The sequence below is a fragment of the Spermophilus citellus genome, assembly GCF_964194105.1.
Source record: "Spermophilus citellus genome assembly, chromosome: 2".
Lineage (NCBI taxonomy): Eukaryota > Metazoa > Chordata > Mammalia > Rodentia > Sciuridae > Spermophilus > Spermophilus citellus.
Genome location: NC_138183.1, coordinates 55,894,600 through 55,913,172, shown reverse-complemented (window position 1 = coordinate 55,913,172; position 18,573 = coordinate 55,894,600). Strand labels below are relative to the sequence as shown.

Genomic DNA, 18,573 nt, shown 5'->3' with positions numbered 1-18,573 from the left:
TCCTTCTGCCTCAGCCTCCAGAGTTGCTGGAATTATAGGTGTGCTTCACCATACCTGGTCCAGTCCTATCTTTTAATAGTTGTGTAACATTTAGTGATATCCTTCTGAATTTGTTTGCTTATTTGTTAAATGGTGCTATTTTTATCATGTAGAGTTTTTGATGAGTATTAAAGATAATACAGCACTGGGTGTGGTGGCACACACCTGTAATCCCAGTGGAAAGCCAGCTTCAGCAATTCAGCAAGACCCTAGGCGATTTAGCAAGACCCCGTCTCTAAATAAAATATAAAAAGGGCTGGAGATGTGGCTCAGTGGTTAAGTACTCCTGAGTACCCATTACCTGCCCCCCCCCAAAAAAAAAGGAAAAAAAGATCATATAAGGATGGAAAAAAAGAGATCATATAGAGGATGGAAAAATATGTCATGCACACAACAAAAAGAACTGGAGTGGATATGCTTTATATCAGAGAAGATAGATTTTTTTTGGAATAAAAATGTTGCTAAAGGTAAAGAGGGATATCTTAGAATAAAAAAAGAGTCAATTCACCAGGAAGATCTAACAGTCATAAACATATACACTTAACAACAGAGCTCCAAAAATGAGAAGCAAAATCTGCCAACAATTGAATAATTTAGATGAAATGGACAAATTTATAGAAAGACACTGTTTTAGTCAGCTTTTTTGCTGTTGTGACTAAAAACCTGACAGGAACAATTTTAGAGGAGGAAAAGTTTATTTGGAGGCTCAAAGTTTTAGAGGTCTCAGTCTACAGACAACTGGCTTCATTCCTGCAGGCTTAAAGTGAGGTTGAACATCATGGTGGAAGAGTGTGGTGGAGGGAAGCAGCTCACATGATGATCAGAAAGCAGAAACAGATTCTACTCTCAAGATGCAAAATATATACCATAAAGGCATGCCCCTAGGGACCAGTCTCCTCCAGCCACACCCTAACTGCCTTCAGCTACCACTTAGTTAATCCTATCAGGGATAACCAACACAAACTACTGGAACTAGTTAAAATGGAAGAGAAAATCAAGAGATTGAATTAGTAATCAAAAACTTCCCACAAAGAAAAGCACAGGTCTGGATCACTTCATTGGTAAATTATAACTGTTTAAGAAGAATCAATACAGATTCTTTCCAAGTCCTTTTAAAACACAGAAAAGGAGGTTAACACTTCCAGTCTCATTCTGTGAAGTTAGTAGTATTACCTTGATACCAAAACCAAAGATACCAAAAGAACAGAAAACCACAGACCAATGTCCCTTTTAAATATAGATGCTAAAATTCCCACATAATACTTGCAAATTGAGTTTTTGGCAAGATATAAAAAAGATTTTGTGACATGATCAAGTAGGATTTATTCCAGGAAGGTAAGATTCGCATACTACATAATATAGCTTAGAGATCTTTCTATATCAGGATGTGACAAAGAATTTCCTCCTCCTATTTAAAGTCTGTGGGAGAACCCTAAATGATGTGACAGTCTTCTGTTGATACTATGTACTTTAACTGTTATTTTAAATTCTAGGTATTGTCTAGGTACTAAGTATATACTAGTGAGAATGAAAAAATATTTCCCACCTACAGGAGCTTATTTTTTTGAAATAGATATAGAAATAAAAGATAAACTCAAAAGTAGAGCATTATTGTGGTAAGTGCTGAGAAGGATGTGATCAAGGGAATGCAGGATGCAAAGGCCATTTTTTCCTAAAGAGGTGATAATTGAGCCAACATCTGAATAAATAAATAAATTAATTAATTTTACATACAGTAAAAATCATCTTTTATCTAGGTTTCACTTTCTGTGGTTTCAGTTACCTGTGGTCAACTGTAGTTCAAAAATATTTAATGTAAAATTTCATAAATAACAAATTCCTAAGTTTAAAGAATTCAGCTGAGTGGTATGATAAAATCTCATATCATCCTGTCCAGGACATTCATCATCTTTTTGTCCAGTGCATCCTTAAATCCATTACCTGCCTGTTAATCACTGAGTACCATTCTCAGTATTGGATTAGTCACAATATCACAGTGTTTGTGTTCAGGCAAGCGTTACTTTACTTAGTAATTACTCCAGAGAGTACTGATACTGGCAATTCTCCTGCCAAGGAGAATGCTTAAAGTGCTTCCTTTAAGTGAAAAGGTGAAAGTATAATATATTTTCAGAGAGATTGGGGACCGAATTTATGTAACTTTTATTATAATATATTTTAATTGTCCTATTTTATTGTTATTGTTATTACCCTAAACTGTATCTAATTATAAATTAAATTTTATCATAGGTACATATGCATAGGAAAAAATTAGGAAAAGATTATATATAGGGTTCAGTATCATCTGTGCCTTAAGTCATCACTGGGGGTCTTGGAATATTTCCGCTTTGGATAAGAAGGGACTGCTGAGCTGCGTGCGGTGGCAAACGCCTGTAATCCCAGCAGTTTGGGAGGCTGAGACAAGAGGATTATGAGTTCGAAGCCAGCCGAAAACTGTGGCATTAATACACAATGGAGTATTACGCAGCACTAAAAAATGACAAAATCGTGGATTTTGCAGGGAAATGGATGGCATTAGAGCAGATAATGCTAAGTGAAGCTAGCCAATCCTTAAAAAACAAATGCCAAATGTCTTCTTTGATATAAAGAGAGCAACTAAGATCAGAACACGGAAGAAGAGCATGAGGAAAAGACTAACATTAAACAGGGTGGGAGAAAGGGAGAGAGAAGGGAAACTGTATGGAAATGGAAGGAGACCCTCATTGTTACACAAAATTACATATAAGAGTTTGTGAGGGGAAAGGGGAAAAAAAAACAAGGGAGAGAATTAGACAACAGCAGATGGGGTAGAGAGGGAAAATGAGAGGGAAGGGGAGGGGGGATAGTAGGGGATAGGAAAGGTAGCAAAATACAACAGTCATTAATATGGTATTATGCAAAAATGTGGATGTGTAACCAATGTGATTCTGCAACTTGTATTTGGGGTAAAAAATGGGAGTTCATAACCCACTTGAATCAAATGTATGGAAGATGATATGTCATGAGCTTTGTATTGTTATGAACAACCAATAATAATAAAAAAAAGGTGCTAAGAAACTCAGTGAGACCCTGTTTCTAAATAAAATATAAAAAGGCTGGGGATGTGGCTCAGTGGTTGAGTGCCCCTGAGCTCAATCCTTGGCACCGCCCCACAAAGAAAAGAAGGGACTGTTGTATTTTAAGAATGTAATTTTGTCCTGTAATATCTATTTTCCCATTTCTTCTTTATTTATAAGCAATCTTTCACTAGGGCCTTTATCTTACCAGCTTTTAAATAAAGAAGTTTTTTATATATTTAAAAAACAGCTCTCTGACCCCACTCTCCTTTTCAAATACTGCCCTTTATTTCTCCTTCCCTTCTTACTAAGAAAGGTTGTCTCAACCTTGTTTCCATTCATTCATCTTTCATTCAATTAGGAAAAAAATCAGGTTTACTCCTTCAACATATTCCAGGCTGGATTATATCTATATTACAGGGAAGAAGATTTCATCAGTCACCAATGACCTCCAAACATAGTGAACACTTTTTAGTCATCATTTTGCTTGATGTTTCTGTGGCATTAAACATAATTGACAACTCTCACCTTGAAATATTTTCTTGTTTTTCACGACAATGTACCCTTCTTTTTTTGGTCTTCTTAGTTGGCTTCTTTTCTAAAAAATGTAGTAGTAGTTCCTTAAGAGTTTGTCCTAGGCTCTTTTTACTTCCCTTCAGGCACTTTTTTTTTTTTTAAGAGGGGTGCTACGTGGGATTGGACCCAGGGCTTTACCACTGAGCTACACTTCCAGCTCTTTTTATTATTATTATTATTATTATTATTATTATTATTATTATTTATTTTGAGACAAGGTCTTGCTAAGTTGCCTTGAACTTGTGATCCTCCTGCCTCAGCCTCCTGAGTTGCTGGGATTACAGGTGTGCGCCACCACACCTGACTCAGGCATTCTTAAGGCAGGCTTTCGATATCATTTGTAGATGATTACCAAGTCTATACTTGAGCTCTCTTCTGGGCTTTGCACCAGTATGTTCAGGTACTTCCCATATTGTTCTATTTTATTTGTTCTTTGCTCATTTCAATATATTTATTTAGGACCTGATAATTACCAAACATTGTGCTAGTGCTGGGAGTGTCTTTATGTATCTTCAGTGGAATTGATCAAAAGAGAATTCATTATTCATATGTCTGTTCAAAATAAGCAAGTAAAAAAAAAAACAATAACAGTCAAAATAAGACCTTTTCTATTTTGTTATTTTCATTCAACTGCTAAAATCAACCTCCTCTTAGTTTGAAACCTTGGGATTAATCTTGACTCCTCCCTTTATCTGCATGTTTCCCTGTCATTATCCAGTCCTGTTGAATCCAATCAATCCAGTCTAACCCAATGCAGTGTTACTAAGGTTTGGCCATTTCACCTTCTAGGTTTCTTTCCAATGCATCCACTGTCCCCCACTTTTCACAGAGTACCCGGACCAAGCTATAATCACTTCAGCATTTTCTTCTAATGGGTCCTAACAGCATTCACTTTTGATTGCCATTTGGCAATTTGCCACATGACTGTAAGCATGATTTTTAAAAGGATTCCTTAATACTTTTATCTCAATTATCTTATGTATAAAATTCTTACCATCTATCATAGAGTTACTACAAAGACAAAAATATTTACCATGTATAAAATGCTTAGAATAGTGCTGGCACTAAATCCTCGGTAAATTATTAATGAGTGTAGTATTACATTAGGCCATGTAAAAAGTGTGATTAAGATAGAAAGATTTACTAATAATAGATTTAAATGGAGTAATTAATATATTAGTTGTGCTATACACATTTATCCTAAAATCTCTAGCTCTTATAATACGTGACCTTATTATGTGTAATTTTTCCTTAATTAAAAGGCTAAGAAGCACCAGGCCTTCCTAGTAGAGACATGTGAAAATAACGTGAAAGAATTGGAATCGATCTTGGACAGCTTTACTGTGTCGGGCCAGTGGACATCAGGTTAGTTGAAGGTATAAAATGACAGATGCATCTGTCAATGTTCCAAAGTCACTACATTTTGGGAATTCTGCAGATGCCTCTTATAGTCCCTCATCTCAACATGTTTTGATTTGATGACATGATAAGAGGAGTTCTCACAGCAGTCAGTTGGCCTAGCTGGCTGGGAAAGGGTGATGGAATGTGGACCTGCTGTTGTCCTCCCAGAACTTGATTTACAAGTGTTGGGGTCTGTATGATTGGACAGACAAGGGCTCACTTGCTGTGTTCTGAATCCAACTGAGAAAAAAGTCCTTAAAGTATACCTGCAAGGGGAACAGATGTTTCCATCAAACTGAGCCAAATTCTGAGGCAACCTTCAGCAACTTAAAGGTCATGCATTCAAAAGGTTATGTAGGACACAGGCTGTAACAGAGTGCGTATTCTCTACTGTTGCTTTCTATGCTGGTTCTTGCTTTCATTTCCTAGTACTGTGTGTGTATACACACACACACACACCACACACTTTAGATAGGAATGCTTAGGTAAAATATTTTAGTTTTAGTATTAGTCTACTTAATATGATTAAGAACAACAGAAGTCTTTTATTAGGTAGAAATATTTTGGGAACTCGCAAATAGTTGGCTAATGAATGCTAGTCGTGATTTCCACTTTCTTAACTTTTGCTTATATCATTGTGTATGCCCTAGTATCTTTAATTTAAATGCTTTTATTTTTCTACCTGTTTTCTTTTATCATACCATCAACCTTGAATTATTTTGTTGTTTTATGGCAATTATATTCTTCTAAAGGCATATAAAATTAAATTCTTTTCACTTAAAAATTGAGCTATAGGATTATTTATTTGATTTTTTAAAGGAAAAAAAAGTAATTTCTTTAACAACTTTCCACAATGTAAGGATTTTATATCCTTGGAAAACTGAAAAGGATCTGATTAATGCCCATATTATGGATCTGAAAATTTCTCAGTGAACTAAGAGAAATTTAGGGGCTGGGTTCATAGTGGTAGAGTGCTTGCTTGTCCAGCTTGTGTGAGGCCTTAGGTTCAATCTTCAGCACCACATAAAAATAAACAAATAAAATAAAGGTATTGTGTCCATCGACAACTTAAAAAAACGTTTAGTTTGCTTTGCTATTGTTTTATTTAATTTTTAAATTTGCTTTCATTTTTCATCTATTTTTAGCTGTAATTTTACTGAATGTGTAACTTTCATTATTTTGATTTAAATGTTTCCTCAAAGCATGAATGTTTTGTTTTGTTACTGTGGAAAAGTCAAAAATATAAAAATGACATTAAAAATACAGATATAGGCATCCAGTTTTTAATTATATTTGAAATAACATTGGAGGATAAAATTTGCTTTTGCAATAATAAGGTTTTATTATTGAGATGTACCCATGGTGTTTAATGGGGTTAGGGTCTTTACAAATTGTTAAATATTATCATAGCATATCTTACACTTTGATATTTTAAATATTTCTTCAGAGTTTAATTATAAAAGGTAAGACTAATGAGGTCAGGTCTCCTTTTAATTTGAAAATGAAACCACTCAGAAGTTATCATGAAACCTATAGAAAAAGTCATCTTTTACTAAAAGTTTCCTTTTATTCTTATCTTTTAGTAACCATGTTTTTTAACTACCTGGTTTCCTATATACATGTGTATCCTATATATTTCAGAGAATATGTTCCTGGAAAAGGACTGTACTCTGAATCAATAATTTTTGGGTTGTGATAGAGGACTCTTTTCAAATTGTCCTGGTTATTCCCTTTTTCACCTTCCTGGATCCAGGCTTCCCTGGTGTGTCTGTTTTGCATGGGGCCTTGTGGGCTGACATCTATGGGTCTGGGTTCATTTGCCCTCTGGCTTCTGGTCAAGTTTGGACTGTGGAAACACCAGTAGGAGATTAAGAGAATGGAAGAAGAAAAAAGTCAGGGTATTTGTTTCCACTGGCCCTTCTGCTCCAGTGTATTCCTGGAAATGGCTTCAGTTTTCACCTCCTATCAGGTGGGTCCTCTTTCATCCATGTAGCTCTTGTTAGACTGTGGTGACATGGTTCCCTCCATGTTACCCTTTAGGTTTAGGCATTGTTATCGTTTGGATGTGAGGGGTCCCCAGAAGCTCACGTGTGAGACTGTGCATGAAGGTTCAGAGGAGAAATGATTGGATTGTGAGAGTCTTAACCCAATCAGTGAATTAATCCCTGATGGTGTTAACTGGGTGGTAACTAGAGGCAGATGGGGTATGGCTGGAGGAAGTGGTTAATTGAGGGCATGGCTATGAGGTATATATTTTGTATCTGGAGCCGGAGTCTCTTTCTTGCTTCTTGATCACCATGATGTGAGTGCTTCTCTCTACCACCCTCTCCTACCATGATTTTCAGCTTTACCTGATCCCTGAAGGAATGGAGCTAGTCTTTTCTGGACTAAGACCTCTGAAACTGTGAGCCCTCAAATAACCTTTTCCTTCTTACAGTTGTTCCGGTCAGATTCTTTAGTCATAGCAGCTGACTAAATAGGCATGGTTTTGGTTTTTCACTCATGCCTGTTCTTGGTCCCTCCTCATTATCTTATTGATTCTGTTAATCTATCCACATTTCTATTAATAGTCTATTAGAATTTCTTCTGATGAACTGTTCTATGTTATCTAATTTCCTGGTAATTCACATACCTGCTTGGAATTTGGTTTTATTCCTGTCTTGCTTCCTTCAGTAGCCCTATGTTACTACAATGGACATGGTTTCTGCTTACACTACCTTAGGTCGAGTTTTTGTTACTTAACCAAGAGGGATGTTACTAATAAATTCTACTGCTTAATATTTTATGGAAGGACTAGATCATTTGAAAAAGTTATCCTACACTAATTTGAGGATATATGTGTGATATACATAAAAACAGGAAAGAATGACTACTTCAAATAGAAACATACTCTTACTTGGTAATATAGTAACATTCTTAGAATATGTAACAAAATTAATTGAGTTTTCTTGGAAAAGTTTTCCAGAGACCTTCTGTTTTGTAGTTATGGCATGTAGGCAATACTTGCCTATGCTTTACTACTACCTTTACATACCATTCAATTCAGTTACCCTGTACCTATCCAGTATTTCAGGAAAAGTAATCCATAGTCGAAATTTAGAGAATCTGTTAGAAAATTGTGTTTTGACTTGCTCTTTAAAATAAAATGAATATAAATAATTTTCTTGAATTAATCTTAATCCAGAATTGATAGTAGTTGCCAGGCGTTCTGTTACCTCTCTTCAGATTTTATGGACTTCTACATAAAGAAATTTTCTGAAGCAAATGTAACACATTAGCTTATCTTCAGGTAGCAGACGGATAAAATTTCATTTAGTCCAAGAATGCTCAGTATTTTGTTTACTTAGAGGATTTTACTTGATCTCTTTACCATGATCAGTATGACAGTTTATACCTCATTACCTATTGCCTCCAACACCTCTGCCCTGGATGCTAACTGGTCTCTGATTCCACCTTTGCTTCTTTTTAGTTTGATTTCTTATTTTTTTTTGTGGTGCTAGGGATCAAATCCAGGACATATGCGTGCTATACAAGTGCTCTACCACTGAGCTACACCCCCAGCCCTTTAGTCTGCTTTCTTGATGGCCACAGAATGATCATTTTAAAACCCAAGTTATAAGCTTTCACTTATAAGATCTGAGAGTTCTGGGGAATATCATGGTAACTCTAGTTAATGATACTGTATTATGTACTTGAAATTGGCTAAGCAAGTTGATCTTAAATGTCTTTACCACCCTCTCCCCCCATGGTAATTATGTGTAAAGATGGATGTGTTAATTACCTTGATCATGATAATCATTTCACAATGCATAATAAATTCTCACATTGTATACCTTGAATTTATACAATTTTTATTTGTTAAGTATGCTTCAATAAAGCCAGAAAAAAAAAAAAAACCCAGCACAAAACTCTGTTAGAGCATGGCTTTCCTTTGATCTAAACGTTCAGGTCCCTGCATTTTACTTAGAAGCCAAAGTGCTAGCAGTGACTTACAGAACCCTTCATTACCTTATCCTTTATTAACCCTTTACCTCATTTCCTACTAATCTCCCCTCCTTTCCCGGATTTGGACCACTGGTCTCCTGCTATTTCTTGAACAAACTTGTACTTCCATTAGGGATCTTTGTGATGGCTGTTCCTGTTATCTGGAAAGTTTTTTTTTTTAAACCTAATATGTCTGAATAGCTGTCTTTCTTTTTTTCTTCAAATCTATGCTTAAGTGTCAACTTCTTCATGAAGCTTACCCTCTGTATATTACTATGTCCTTTACCTCACTACTTCTCCTTTTCCTGTGGTACTTTTTTTTTCCCCCTGAGCGCTTCTTGCTTTCAGACATTCATAACATACTGTGTAGTGCATTTCTTCTTATACCTAAGCTCCATGAAGGTAAGTCTCTTTCTCTCTTTTATTCATTAATGTGTTTTAGACAGCTTGAATAATACTTGGCACAAAGCAATCACTCAAAAAGTATATTGTGAATGAATGAATAAAAGCATGAATTAATTAATAGGTTGAAGTCTATTTCACATTTTAATGTTTGAGTTTCAAAGGTATTGGTGGAGTCTCTTTCCAATTTATAGCAGCTCTTGGGGGTAGAAAAATTGACCTTCAGTGGAAAGGAAGTGCAGTCTTTTGTGCATGACAGAAATCTCACCTTGATTGCTTATTATCATTAGATAAGACAGCCTCAATTTACTTGATCAGAGGCATTTACTTCCTGTTTCTGCTTTCTACTTCCATTAAAATTGAAGTTGTACAGCTCCTTATATATTTTTTTTTTCTGATTGAAATCATTATAGTAGGGTATGTGTGGGGAAATCCTTTCCTACTTTGAGCCCATATAGTTAGTCTTTCTGCCTCAAGTGTTTCTTCTAATACAGTTTGTCCTGTGCCTGAGGGTGTTAGCAGACATCTGGAATATGGCTTTTACTTAAGTTCAAGAAAGTTTTGCTTGTCGTTCAGTCTTGATTCCTCCTCAGGGTGGTTGACGTTCATGTAAACTGAGACTTCAAACTTCTCCAACTCATTCTTCCTTGAGGAAATCATTTGTGGTACTCTAGAGGTGATCTTGTTCCTTCTGCTTGGAGAAGCTGAAGGATCCTGGGAGATGATAACAACAGAGTTGGATGACTTTAGGTATGTGTATGTCTGCTAGGAATGGTGCATTCTTAGGGAGTGCTCCTAGGAAAACCAGGGCAACAAATTGGACTTTCCCTCTCTTATCTCTTTCTATACTTTTTCCTAAAAGAATGTTACCTAGACTTAATATTCTCTTGAGAATTTTAATTTTTCTTGTGAACCTTGGGGCCAGTGCCTTTTAACTAGAGATTCATGGGTTACTGAGAAGCTGAGGATAGCTATAAGAGCAGTTGACAGGGGTTCTTGGTGTCATTTTCCAATTTCTTCTCTTTGTTCCTATATCTCACAATTAATGGAGATTTACAAACCAAACCTGCCCTCCTTATTCATGCTGGTAGATTTGGTTTATGAAATTCTAGGAAGTGACTTCAATAAGAGTTCATATAACATTCTGTAAATGGATCAGAAATATTTGCCAACATATGTTGTTTATTGACTTTTCCTAACATGAAGAATACCTATAAATGTCAGAGTATTTTGTTTCAGGCATTTCTACTTTGGTTACAAGTTGGCCAGGGCAGAAGCCTATTTCTATTTTGCTTCATCTTATTCACAGTGTGTAAAAGGTAACATGTAGTAGTAATAAAATGATTCTAAGTCATTTAACTTTGAGCTAATTTACCATTAATTTCCAACCATCTGTACGCTTGTTCTTTTCAGTCTTATTCTTTTTTTTTTGGTACTAAGGATTGAACAAAGGGGTGCACTCAACCGCTAAGCCACATCCCCAGCTCTTTGTTATATTTTATTTAGAGACAGGGTCTCACTGAGTTGCTAAGTACCTTGCTGAGTTGCTAAAAGTGGCTTTGAACTCGCAATCCTCCTGTCTCAGCCACCCGAGCTGCTGGAATTATAGGTGTGCTCCACCATGCCTGGCTTTTTCTTTTTATTTACCAACTTTCTTCATTTTTTACTTTACAGTTATACATAGATTTCATAGAAATAGAATACTGGTTCTCATTCATCTGAAAGTTTTAAAATAGACTATTTCTCCCTCTTTTTCCAGAAATGTAAATTTTAAATGATTAAAGTAAAACAATTTATTTTGTTTCATCTTGATTTCTTTTTGTTAAACCTGATTCCCTTTAAATTTTAAATAGTTTGTAGAGAGAGAGTATTGTTTAAAGAAAACATTCATATAAATTAAAAATTCTGATTATTAAACATTACTTCACGTCTACATTATAATTTGCTAAATGTAGAACAATCATGAGGTCATTTATGATATGTAAAATGATGAGTTTTAAAATGATGGCTGCCAGTAGAATGACTTCAAACTTTTATACATATGAATGCATAATGAAGTTTTGAAAACACATAGCAATACTGGAAATATTTTGTGCGTGTATGTATATATTTCATTTTTTTTCCCGAGCCAGTTTCTGGGGGAATACACACACTGGAATGAAGCACAACTTCCTATTTTGTCTTATCCTATCTAACAGTAGATGTTTTGTGTTCTTGCCAATATCTTTCCTACTTCAGAAATGGAAGGTCTGTATTAATCTTAAATATAGGAAACTTTCTTTCTATTTTATGGGTGCTGCTTTCTGAAGAAATTAGAATATTTTCTTCCAAGAAGGCCGCAAATAGAGTGCATCACACCCTGTGTACCGCGCCACTGCGTGGGTGAATAACGAGTTAGAACGACAAAAAACTATCTTGTTAGGAACTTACAGCAAAATGGGGGTGCACCGAAACCTAAAGGAAGGATTTCCAGCACCGAGTAATTGAGTCTCATACACGAGCCAACTGTGCGACCAGAGATCCGGGCTGACTGATCCGTGCGGCCCGCCCCGCGGCTACAGATGGCAGGGAGCCGCTGAGAAGCGACCAGCAAGCAGGGAGATTGCTGCAGATTCTGTGGAATCCTGCCGCCTGAGCACTCACGGAGCCCCGGGCTGAGTTCGGGATTTCAGACGGGGAAGGAAGCGGGACAGTTCTATCTCCCACAATGGAAATGCCACCAGGGAAACCAGCGGCCACCATCTTGGAGAACTGAAGTAACCACCGCCACTCTCCGACAGATTGCAACAATAAAACAGGTGCGTGTTACTCAGCGGGGAATTCGCATAAAATCTCTCCTAGGCTCTCTGGGGGAGGGATTATCAGAGCAAGCCTGCATAAAGACGAAGGGAAAACTAGAGACACCCGACCTTCAACTCCCCCTCCCATCAGCGGGGAAAAGGAAACCTGTATTGCCAGCGCGGGAGGAGGGGCAAGCAGAAAAAAATCAAAACAATAGAGTGCGGGGGGGGGGGTGGGTGGGGGGGGGTGGGTTGGTGGGTGGGTTCACAATAGCCACCCTCCACACCCAACAAACGGCAGGCCCAGAGTACAGTTTGAACTGCCGAGAGGCATCACTCAGGGGAAATCTGGTCTAGCAGGAGAAACCAGGACAAGCAGGAGAAACCAGGGGACTAGAGGCCAAGCCCGCGCGACTGGGCGGCTGGAGTCCGCCCCCCGCTGGCGACCGACTGCAAGACTGGGCAGCTAGAGATCGCCCGCCCACCAGCGACAGCCGGCCCATTGCCCCTTCGACTGAGCGGCTGGAGACCGCCTGCCTACCGGAGACCAATCACCCGCCGGCTGCCAGCGCAACTGGGTGGCTGGAGGCCGCCCGGCCGCCGGCGTCTGGGAGCTGAAACCAACCAGAGACAGTCCAGTCCCATCCCTCCACTCGGACACCCCAGTAAGGAGCCTGGGGCCCGCCATAGCAGAGAGGTGACGTCACTGGAGCTCAGCCGTCGGAATTCCTTCCCAGCGGAACCCACTTTAGCAAGCATAGTCTACCAACACAAAGGAGAGACAACAGAGATATAAAAAACCAAAACAAATTTATAGAAGAGAGCAGAAACACAGCAATCAAATAGAGCTGGAAAGTAGCGTGAACATCATGAAAAAACAAGGGAAAAAAGGAGTACAAACAATGCAGGACAACTTAAATCTACAGGAGGACCTAGAAGCATCAGAAACAGGGATAGGGAAAGAACTCAAGGCATACCTAACTCAGATGGAAAGGAATATTAGAGAAAACATGAGACAAGCAATAAAAGTATATTTTGAAAATGAATTAAACAAACAAATTCAAATGGCAAAGAACGAGCTTTACCAGGAGATAGAGATCTTAAAAAAATCAAACAGTAATCCTAGAAATGCAGGAAACTAAAAACCAAATTAAAAACTCAAACAAGAATATTACAAATAGACTAGATCAAGTAGAAGTCAGAACATCAGATAATGAAGACAAAGTTTATCAACTTGAAAAGAACATAGTCAACACAGAAAAGATGCTTAAATCCCACGAGCAATCTATTCAAGAGATATGGGATGTCATGAAAAAACCAAATTTGAGAGTCATCGGGATAGAAGAAGGCATAGAGAATCAAACCAAAGGAATGGACAACCTATTAAATGAAATAATTCTAGAAAACTTCCCAGAGATGAAAGATGGAATGGATTGCCAAATCCTGGAAGCCTACAGGACCCCAAACATTCAAAACCGTAATAGACCAACTCCAAGACATAATTATGAAGATAGCCAACATACAGAACAAGGAGAGAATATTAAAAGCTACGAGAGAAAGGAGGCAGATTACATTCAGGGGTAAACCAGTTAGGTTAACGACTGATTTTTCATCACAGACTTTGAAAACAAGAAGATCCTGGAACAATGTATTTCAAACGCTGAATAATAATGGATTCCAACCAAGAATACTGTATCCAGCAAAATTAAGCCTCAGATTTGACAATGAAATTAAAATCTTTCACGATAAACAAAAGCTAAAAGAATTCACAGCCAGAAAACCAGCACTGCAAAGCATTTTGAGCAAAATACTATAAGAAGAGGAATTGAAAAATAGTGCCCAAAACTCACAGCAGGAGGTATCTCAGTAAAGGGGGAGGAAAACAACCAAAAATAAAAACTAGCCAAACTAAAATAAATAAATAAATAAACATGACTGGAAGTACAAACCATATTTCAATTGTAACCTTAAATGTTAATGGCCTAAACTCACCAAACAAGAGACATAGGCTAGTAACCTGGATCAAAAAAACAAATCCAACAATATGCTGCCTTCAGGAGACTCATATGATTGGAAAAGACATACACAGGCTGAAGGTAAAAGGTTGGGAAAAATCATATCACTCACATGGCCCTCGGAAGCAAGCAGGAGTGGCCATACTCATATCGAATAAAATCAACTTCAAACCTAAGTTAATCAAAAGGGATGAAGAAGGACACTATATACTGTTAAAAGGAACCATCCACCAACAAGACATAACAATTATCAATTTGTATGCACCAAACAATGGAGCTGCGATGTTCATAAAACAAACTCTCCTCAAGTTCAAGAGTCAAATAGACTACAACACAATAATTATGGGTGACTTCAACATACCGCTCTCACCATTAGACAGATCCTCTAGACAAAAGCTGAATAAAGAAACTATTGAACTCAATAGTACAATCAATAACCTAGACTTAACTGACATATATAGAATATATCAACCGTCATCAAGTGGATACACGTTCTTCTCAGCAGCACATGGATCCTCCTCAAAGATAGACCATATATTATGCCATAGGGCAACTCTTAGTAATTATAAAGGTGTGGAGATAATACCATGCACCATATCTGATCATAATGGAATGAAACTGGAAATCAATGATAAAAGAAGGAAGGAAAAATCCTACATCACATGGAAAATGAACAATATGTTACTGAATGATCAATGGGTTACAGAAGACATAAAGGAGGAGATAAAAAAATTCATAGAGACAAATGACAATACAGACACAACATACCGGAATCTATGGGACACAATGAAAGCAGTTTTAAGAGGGAAATTCATTTCTTGGAGTTCTTTCCTCAAAAAAAAGAAAAAACCAACAAATAAATGAACTCACACTACACCTCAAAAACCTAGAAAAGGAAGAGCAAAACAACAGCAAATGTAGTAGAAGACAAGAAATAATTAAAATTAGAGCAGAAATCAATGAAATTGAAACAAAAAAAAACCATTGAAAAAATTGAAAAAACTAAAAGTTGGTTCTTTGAAAAAATAAATAAGATCGACAGGCCCTTAGCCATGCTAATGAAGAGAAGAAGAGAGAGAACTCAAATTAGTAACACATGGGATGAAAAAGGCAATATCACAACAGACACTACAGAAATACAGAAGATAATTAGAAAGTATTTTGAAACCCTATATTCCAATAAAATAGAAGATAGTGAAGACATCGATAAATTTCTTAAGTCATACGATCTGCCCAGATTGAGTCAGGAAGACACACACAATTTAAACAGACCAATAACAAAGGAAGAAATTGAAGAAGCCATCAAAAGACTACCAACCAAATAAAGCCCTGGACCGGATGGGTATACAGCGGAGTTTTACAAAACCTTCAAAGAAGAATTAATACCAATACTTTTCAAGCTATTTCAAGAAATAGAAAAAGAAGGAGCTCTTCCAAATTCATTCTATGAGGCCAATATCACCCTGATTCCGAAACCAGACAAAGACACCTCAAAGAAAGAAAACTACAGACCAATATCTCTAATGAACCTAGATGCAAAAATCCTCAATAAAATTCTGGCGAATCGAATACAAAAACACATCAAAAAAATTGCGCACCATGATCAAGTAGGATTCATCCCTGAGATGCAAGGATGGTTCAATATACGGAAATCAATAAATGTTATTCTCCACATCAATAGACTTAAAGACAAGAACCATATGATCATCTTGATAGATGCAGAAAAAGCATTTTACAAAGTACAGCATCCCTTTATGTTCAAAACACTAGAAAAACTAGGGATAACAGGAACTTACCTCAACATTGTAAAAGCTATATATGCTAAACCTCAGGCTAGCATCATCCTAAATGGAGAAAAACTGAAGGCATTCCCTCTAAAATCTGGAACAAGACAGGGATGCCCTCTATCACCACTTCTATTCAATTTAGTTCTTGAAATACTAGCCAGAGCAATTAGACAGACAAAAGAAATTAAAGGCATAAAAATAGGAAAAGAAGAACTTAAATTATCGCTATTTGCGGATGACATGATAATATATTTAACAGACCCAAAAGAGTCTACAAAAAACTGCTAGAGTTAATAAATGAATTCAGCAAAGTGGCAGGATATAAAATCAACACGCATAAATCAAAGGCATTCCTGTATATCAGCGACAAAACTTCTGAAATGGAAATGAGGAAAACCACTCCATTCACAATATCCTCAAAGAAAATAAAATACTTGGGAATCAACCTAACAAAAGAGGTGAAAGATTTATACAATGAAAACTACAGAACCCTAAAGAGAGAGACAGAAGAAGATCTTAGAAGATGGAAAAATGTACCCTGTTCATGGATAGGCAGAACTAACATCATCAAAATGGTGATATTACCAAAAGTTCTCTACAGGTTTAATGCGATGCCAATTAAAATCCCAACGGCATTTCTTGTAGAAATAGATAACGCAATCATGAAATTCATATGGAAAAATAAAAGACCCAGAATAGCAAAAGCAATTCTAAGCAGGAAGTGTGAATCAGGCGGTATAGCGATACCAGAGTTCAAACTGTTCTACAAAGCAATAGTAACAAAAACAGCATGGTACTGGTACCAAAACAGTCAGGTGGACCAATGGTACAGAATAGAGGACACAGAGACTAATCCACAAAGTTACAATTATCTTATATTTGATAAAGGGGCTAAAAGCATGCAATGGAGGAAGGATAGCATCTTCAACAAATGGTGCTGGGAAAACTGGAAGTCCATATACAACAAAATGAAACTGAATCCCTTCCTCTCGCCATGCACAAAAGTTAACTCAAAATGGATCAAGTAGCTTGATATTAAACCAGAGACAAGGCATCTGATAGAAGAAAAAGTTGGCTCTGATCTACATGTTGTGGGTCGGGCTCCAAATTCCTTAATAGGACAGCCATAGCACAAGAGTTAATAACAAGAATCAACAAATGGGACTTACTTAAACTAAAAAGTTTTTTCTCAGCAAGAGAAACAATAAGACAGGTAAATAGGGAGCCTACATCATGGGAACAAATTTTTACTCCTCACACTTCAGATAGAGCCCTAATATCCAGAGTATACAAAGAACTTAAAAAATTAGACAATAAGTTAACAAATAACCCAATCAACAAATGGGCCAAGGACCTGAACAGACACTTCCCAGAGGAGGACATACAATCAATTAACAAGTACATGAAAAAATGCTCACCATCGCTAGCAGTCAGAGAAATGCAAATCAAAACCACCCTAAGATACCATCTCACTCCAGTAAGATTGGCAGCCATTATGAAGTCCAACAACAACGAGTGCTGGCGAGGATATGGGGAAAAGGGTACACTTGTACATTGCTGGTGGGACTGCAAATTGGTGTGGCCAATTTGGAAAGTAGTATGGAGATTCCTGGGAAAGCTGGGAATGGAACCACCATTTGACCCAGCTATTGCCCTTCTTGGACTATTCCCTGAAGACCTTAAAAGAGCGTACTACAGGGATACTGCCACATCGATGTTCATAGCAGCACGATTCACAATAGTTAGACTGTGGAACCAACCCAGATGCCCTTCAATAGATGAATGGATAAAAAAATGTGGCATTTATACACCATGGAGTATTACGCAGCACTAAAAAATGACAAAATCATAGAATTTGCAGGGAAATGTATGGCACTAGAGCAGATTATGCTTAGTGAAGCTAGCCAATCCCTAAAAAACAAATGCCAAATGTCTTCTTTGATATAATGAGAGCAACTAAGAACAGAGCAGGGAGGAAGAGCCAGAGGAAAAGATTAACATTAAACAGAGACATGAGGTGGGAGGGAAAGGGAGAGAAAAGGGAAATTGCATGGAAATGGAAGGAGACCCTCATTGTTATACAAAATTACATATGAGAGGTTGTGAGGGGAATGGGAAAATAAATAAGGAGAGAAATGAATTACAGTAGATGGGGTAGAGAAAGAAGATAGGAGGGGATGGGAGGTAGATAGTTGAGGATAGGAAAGGTAGCAGAATACAACAGTCACTAATATGGCATTATGTAAAAATGTGGATGTGTAACCGATGTGATTCTGCCATCTGTATTTGGGGTAAAAATGGGAGTTCATAACTCACTTGAATCTAATGCATGAAATATGATATATCAAGAGCTTTGTAATGTTTTGAACAACCATTAAAAAAACATAAAAAAATCTGTGTCATTTATTCTAGGAGTTTCATAGTCTTTTTTCTCTCTGCTCTCATCCCACAGATTTTTTGTAAGTTGGTAATTGAATTTGTAGTAATGGAATTGCTCTTTATCTTTGATGTTATACTAGGCACTAGCCATAGTTCA

At 37.1% G+C, this 18,573-nt stretch overlaps 1 protein-coding gene across 1 annotated transcript in view; it reads left to right on the top strand.

The window, feature by feature from the left end:
- CCDC171 (coiled-coil domain containing 171) overlaps positions 1 to 18,573 on the top strand; it is a 387,757-nt gene that overhangs the window by 119,778 nt on the left and 249,406 nt on the right. Inside the window, exon 9 of the mRNA XM_081262194.1 lies at positions 4,931 to 5,033. Coding sequence (XP_081118320.1) covers positions 4,931 to 5,033 — 103 coding nt within the window. The remainder of the gene's footprint in view (positions 1 to 4,930; positions 5,034 to 18,573) is intronic.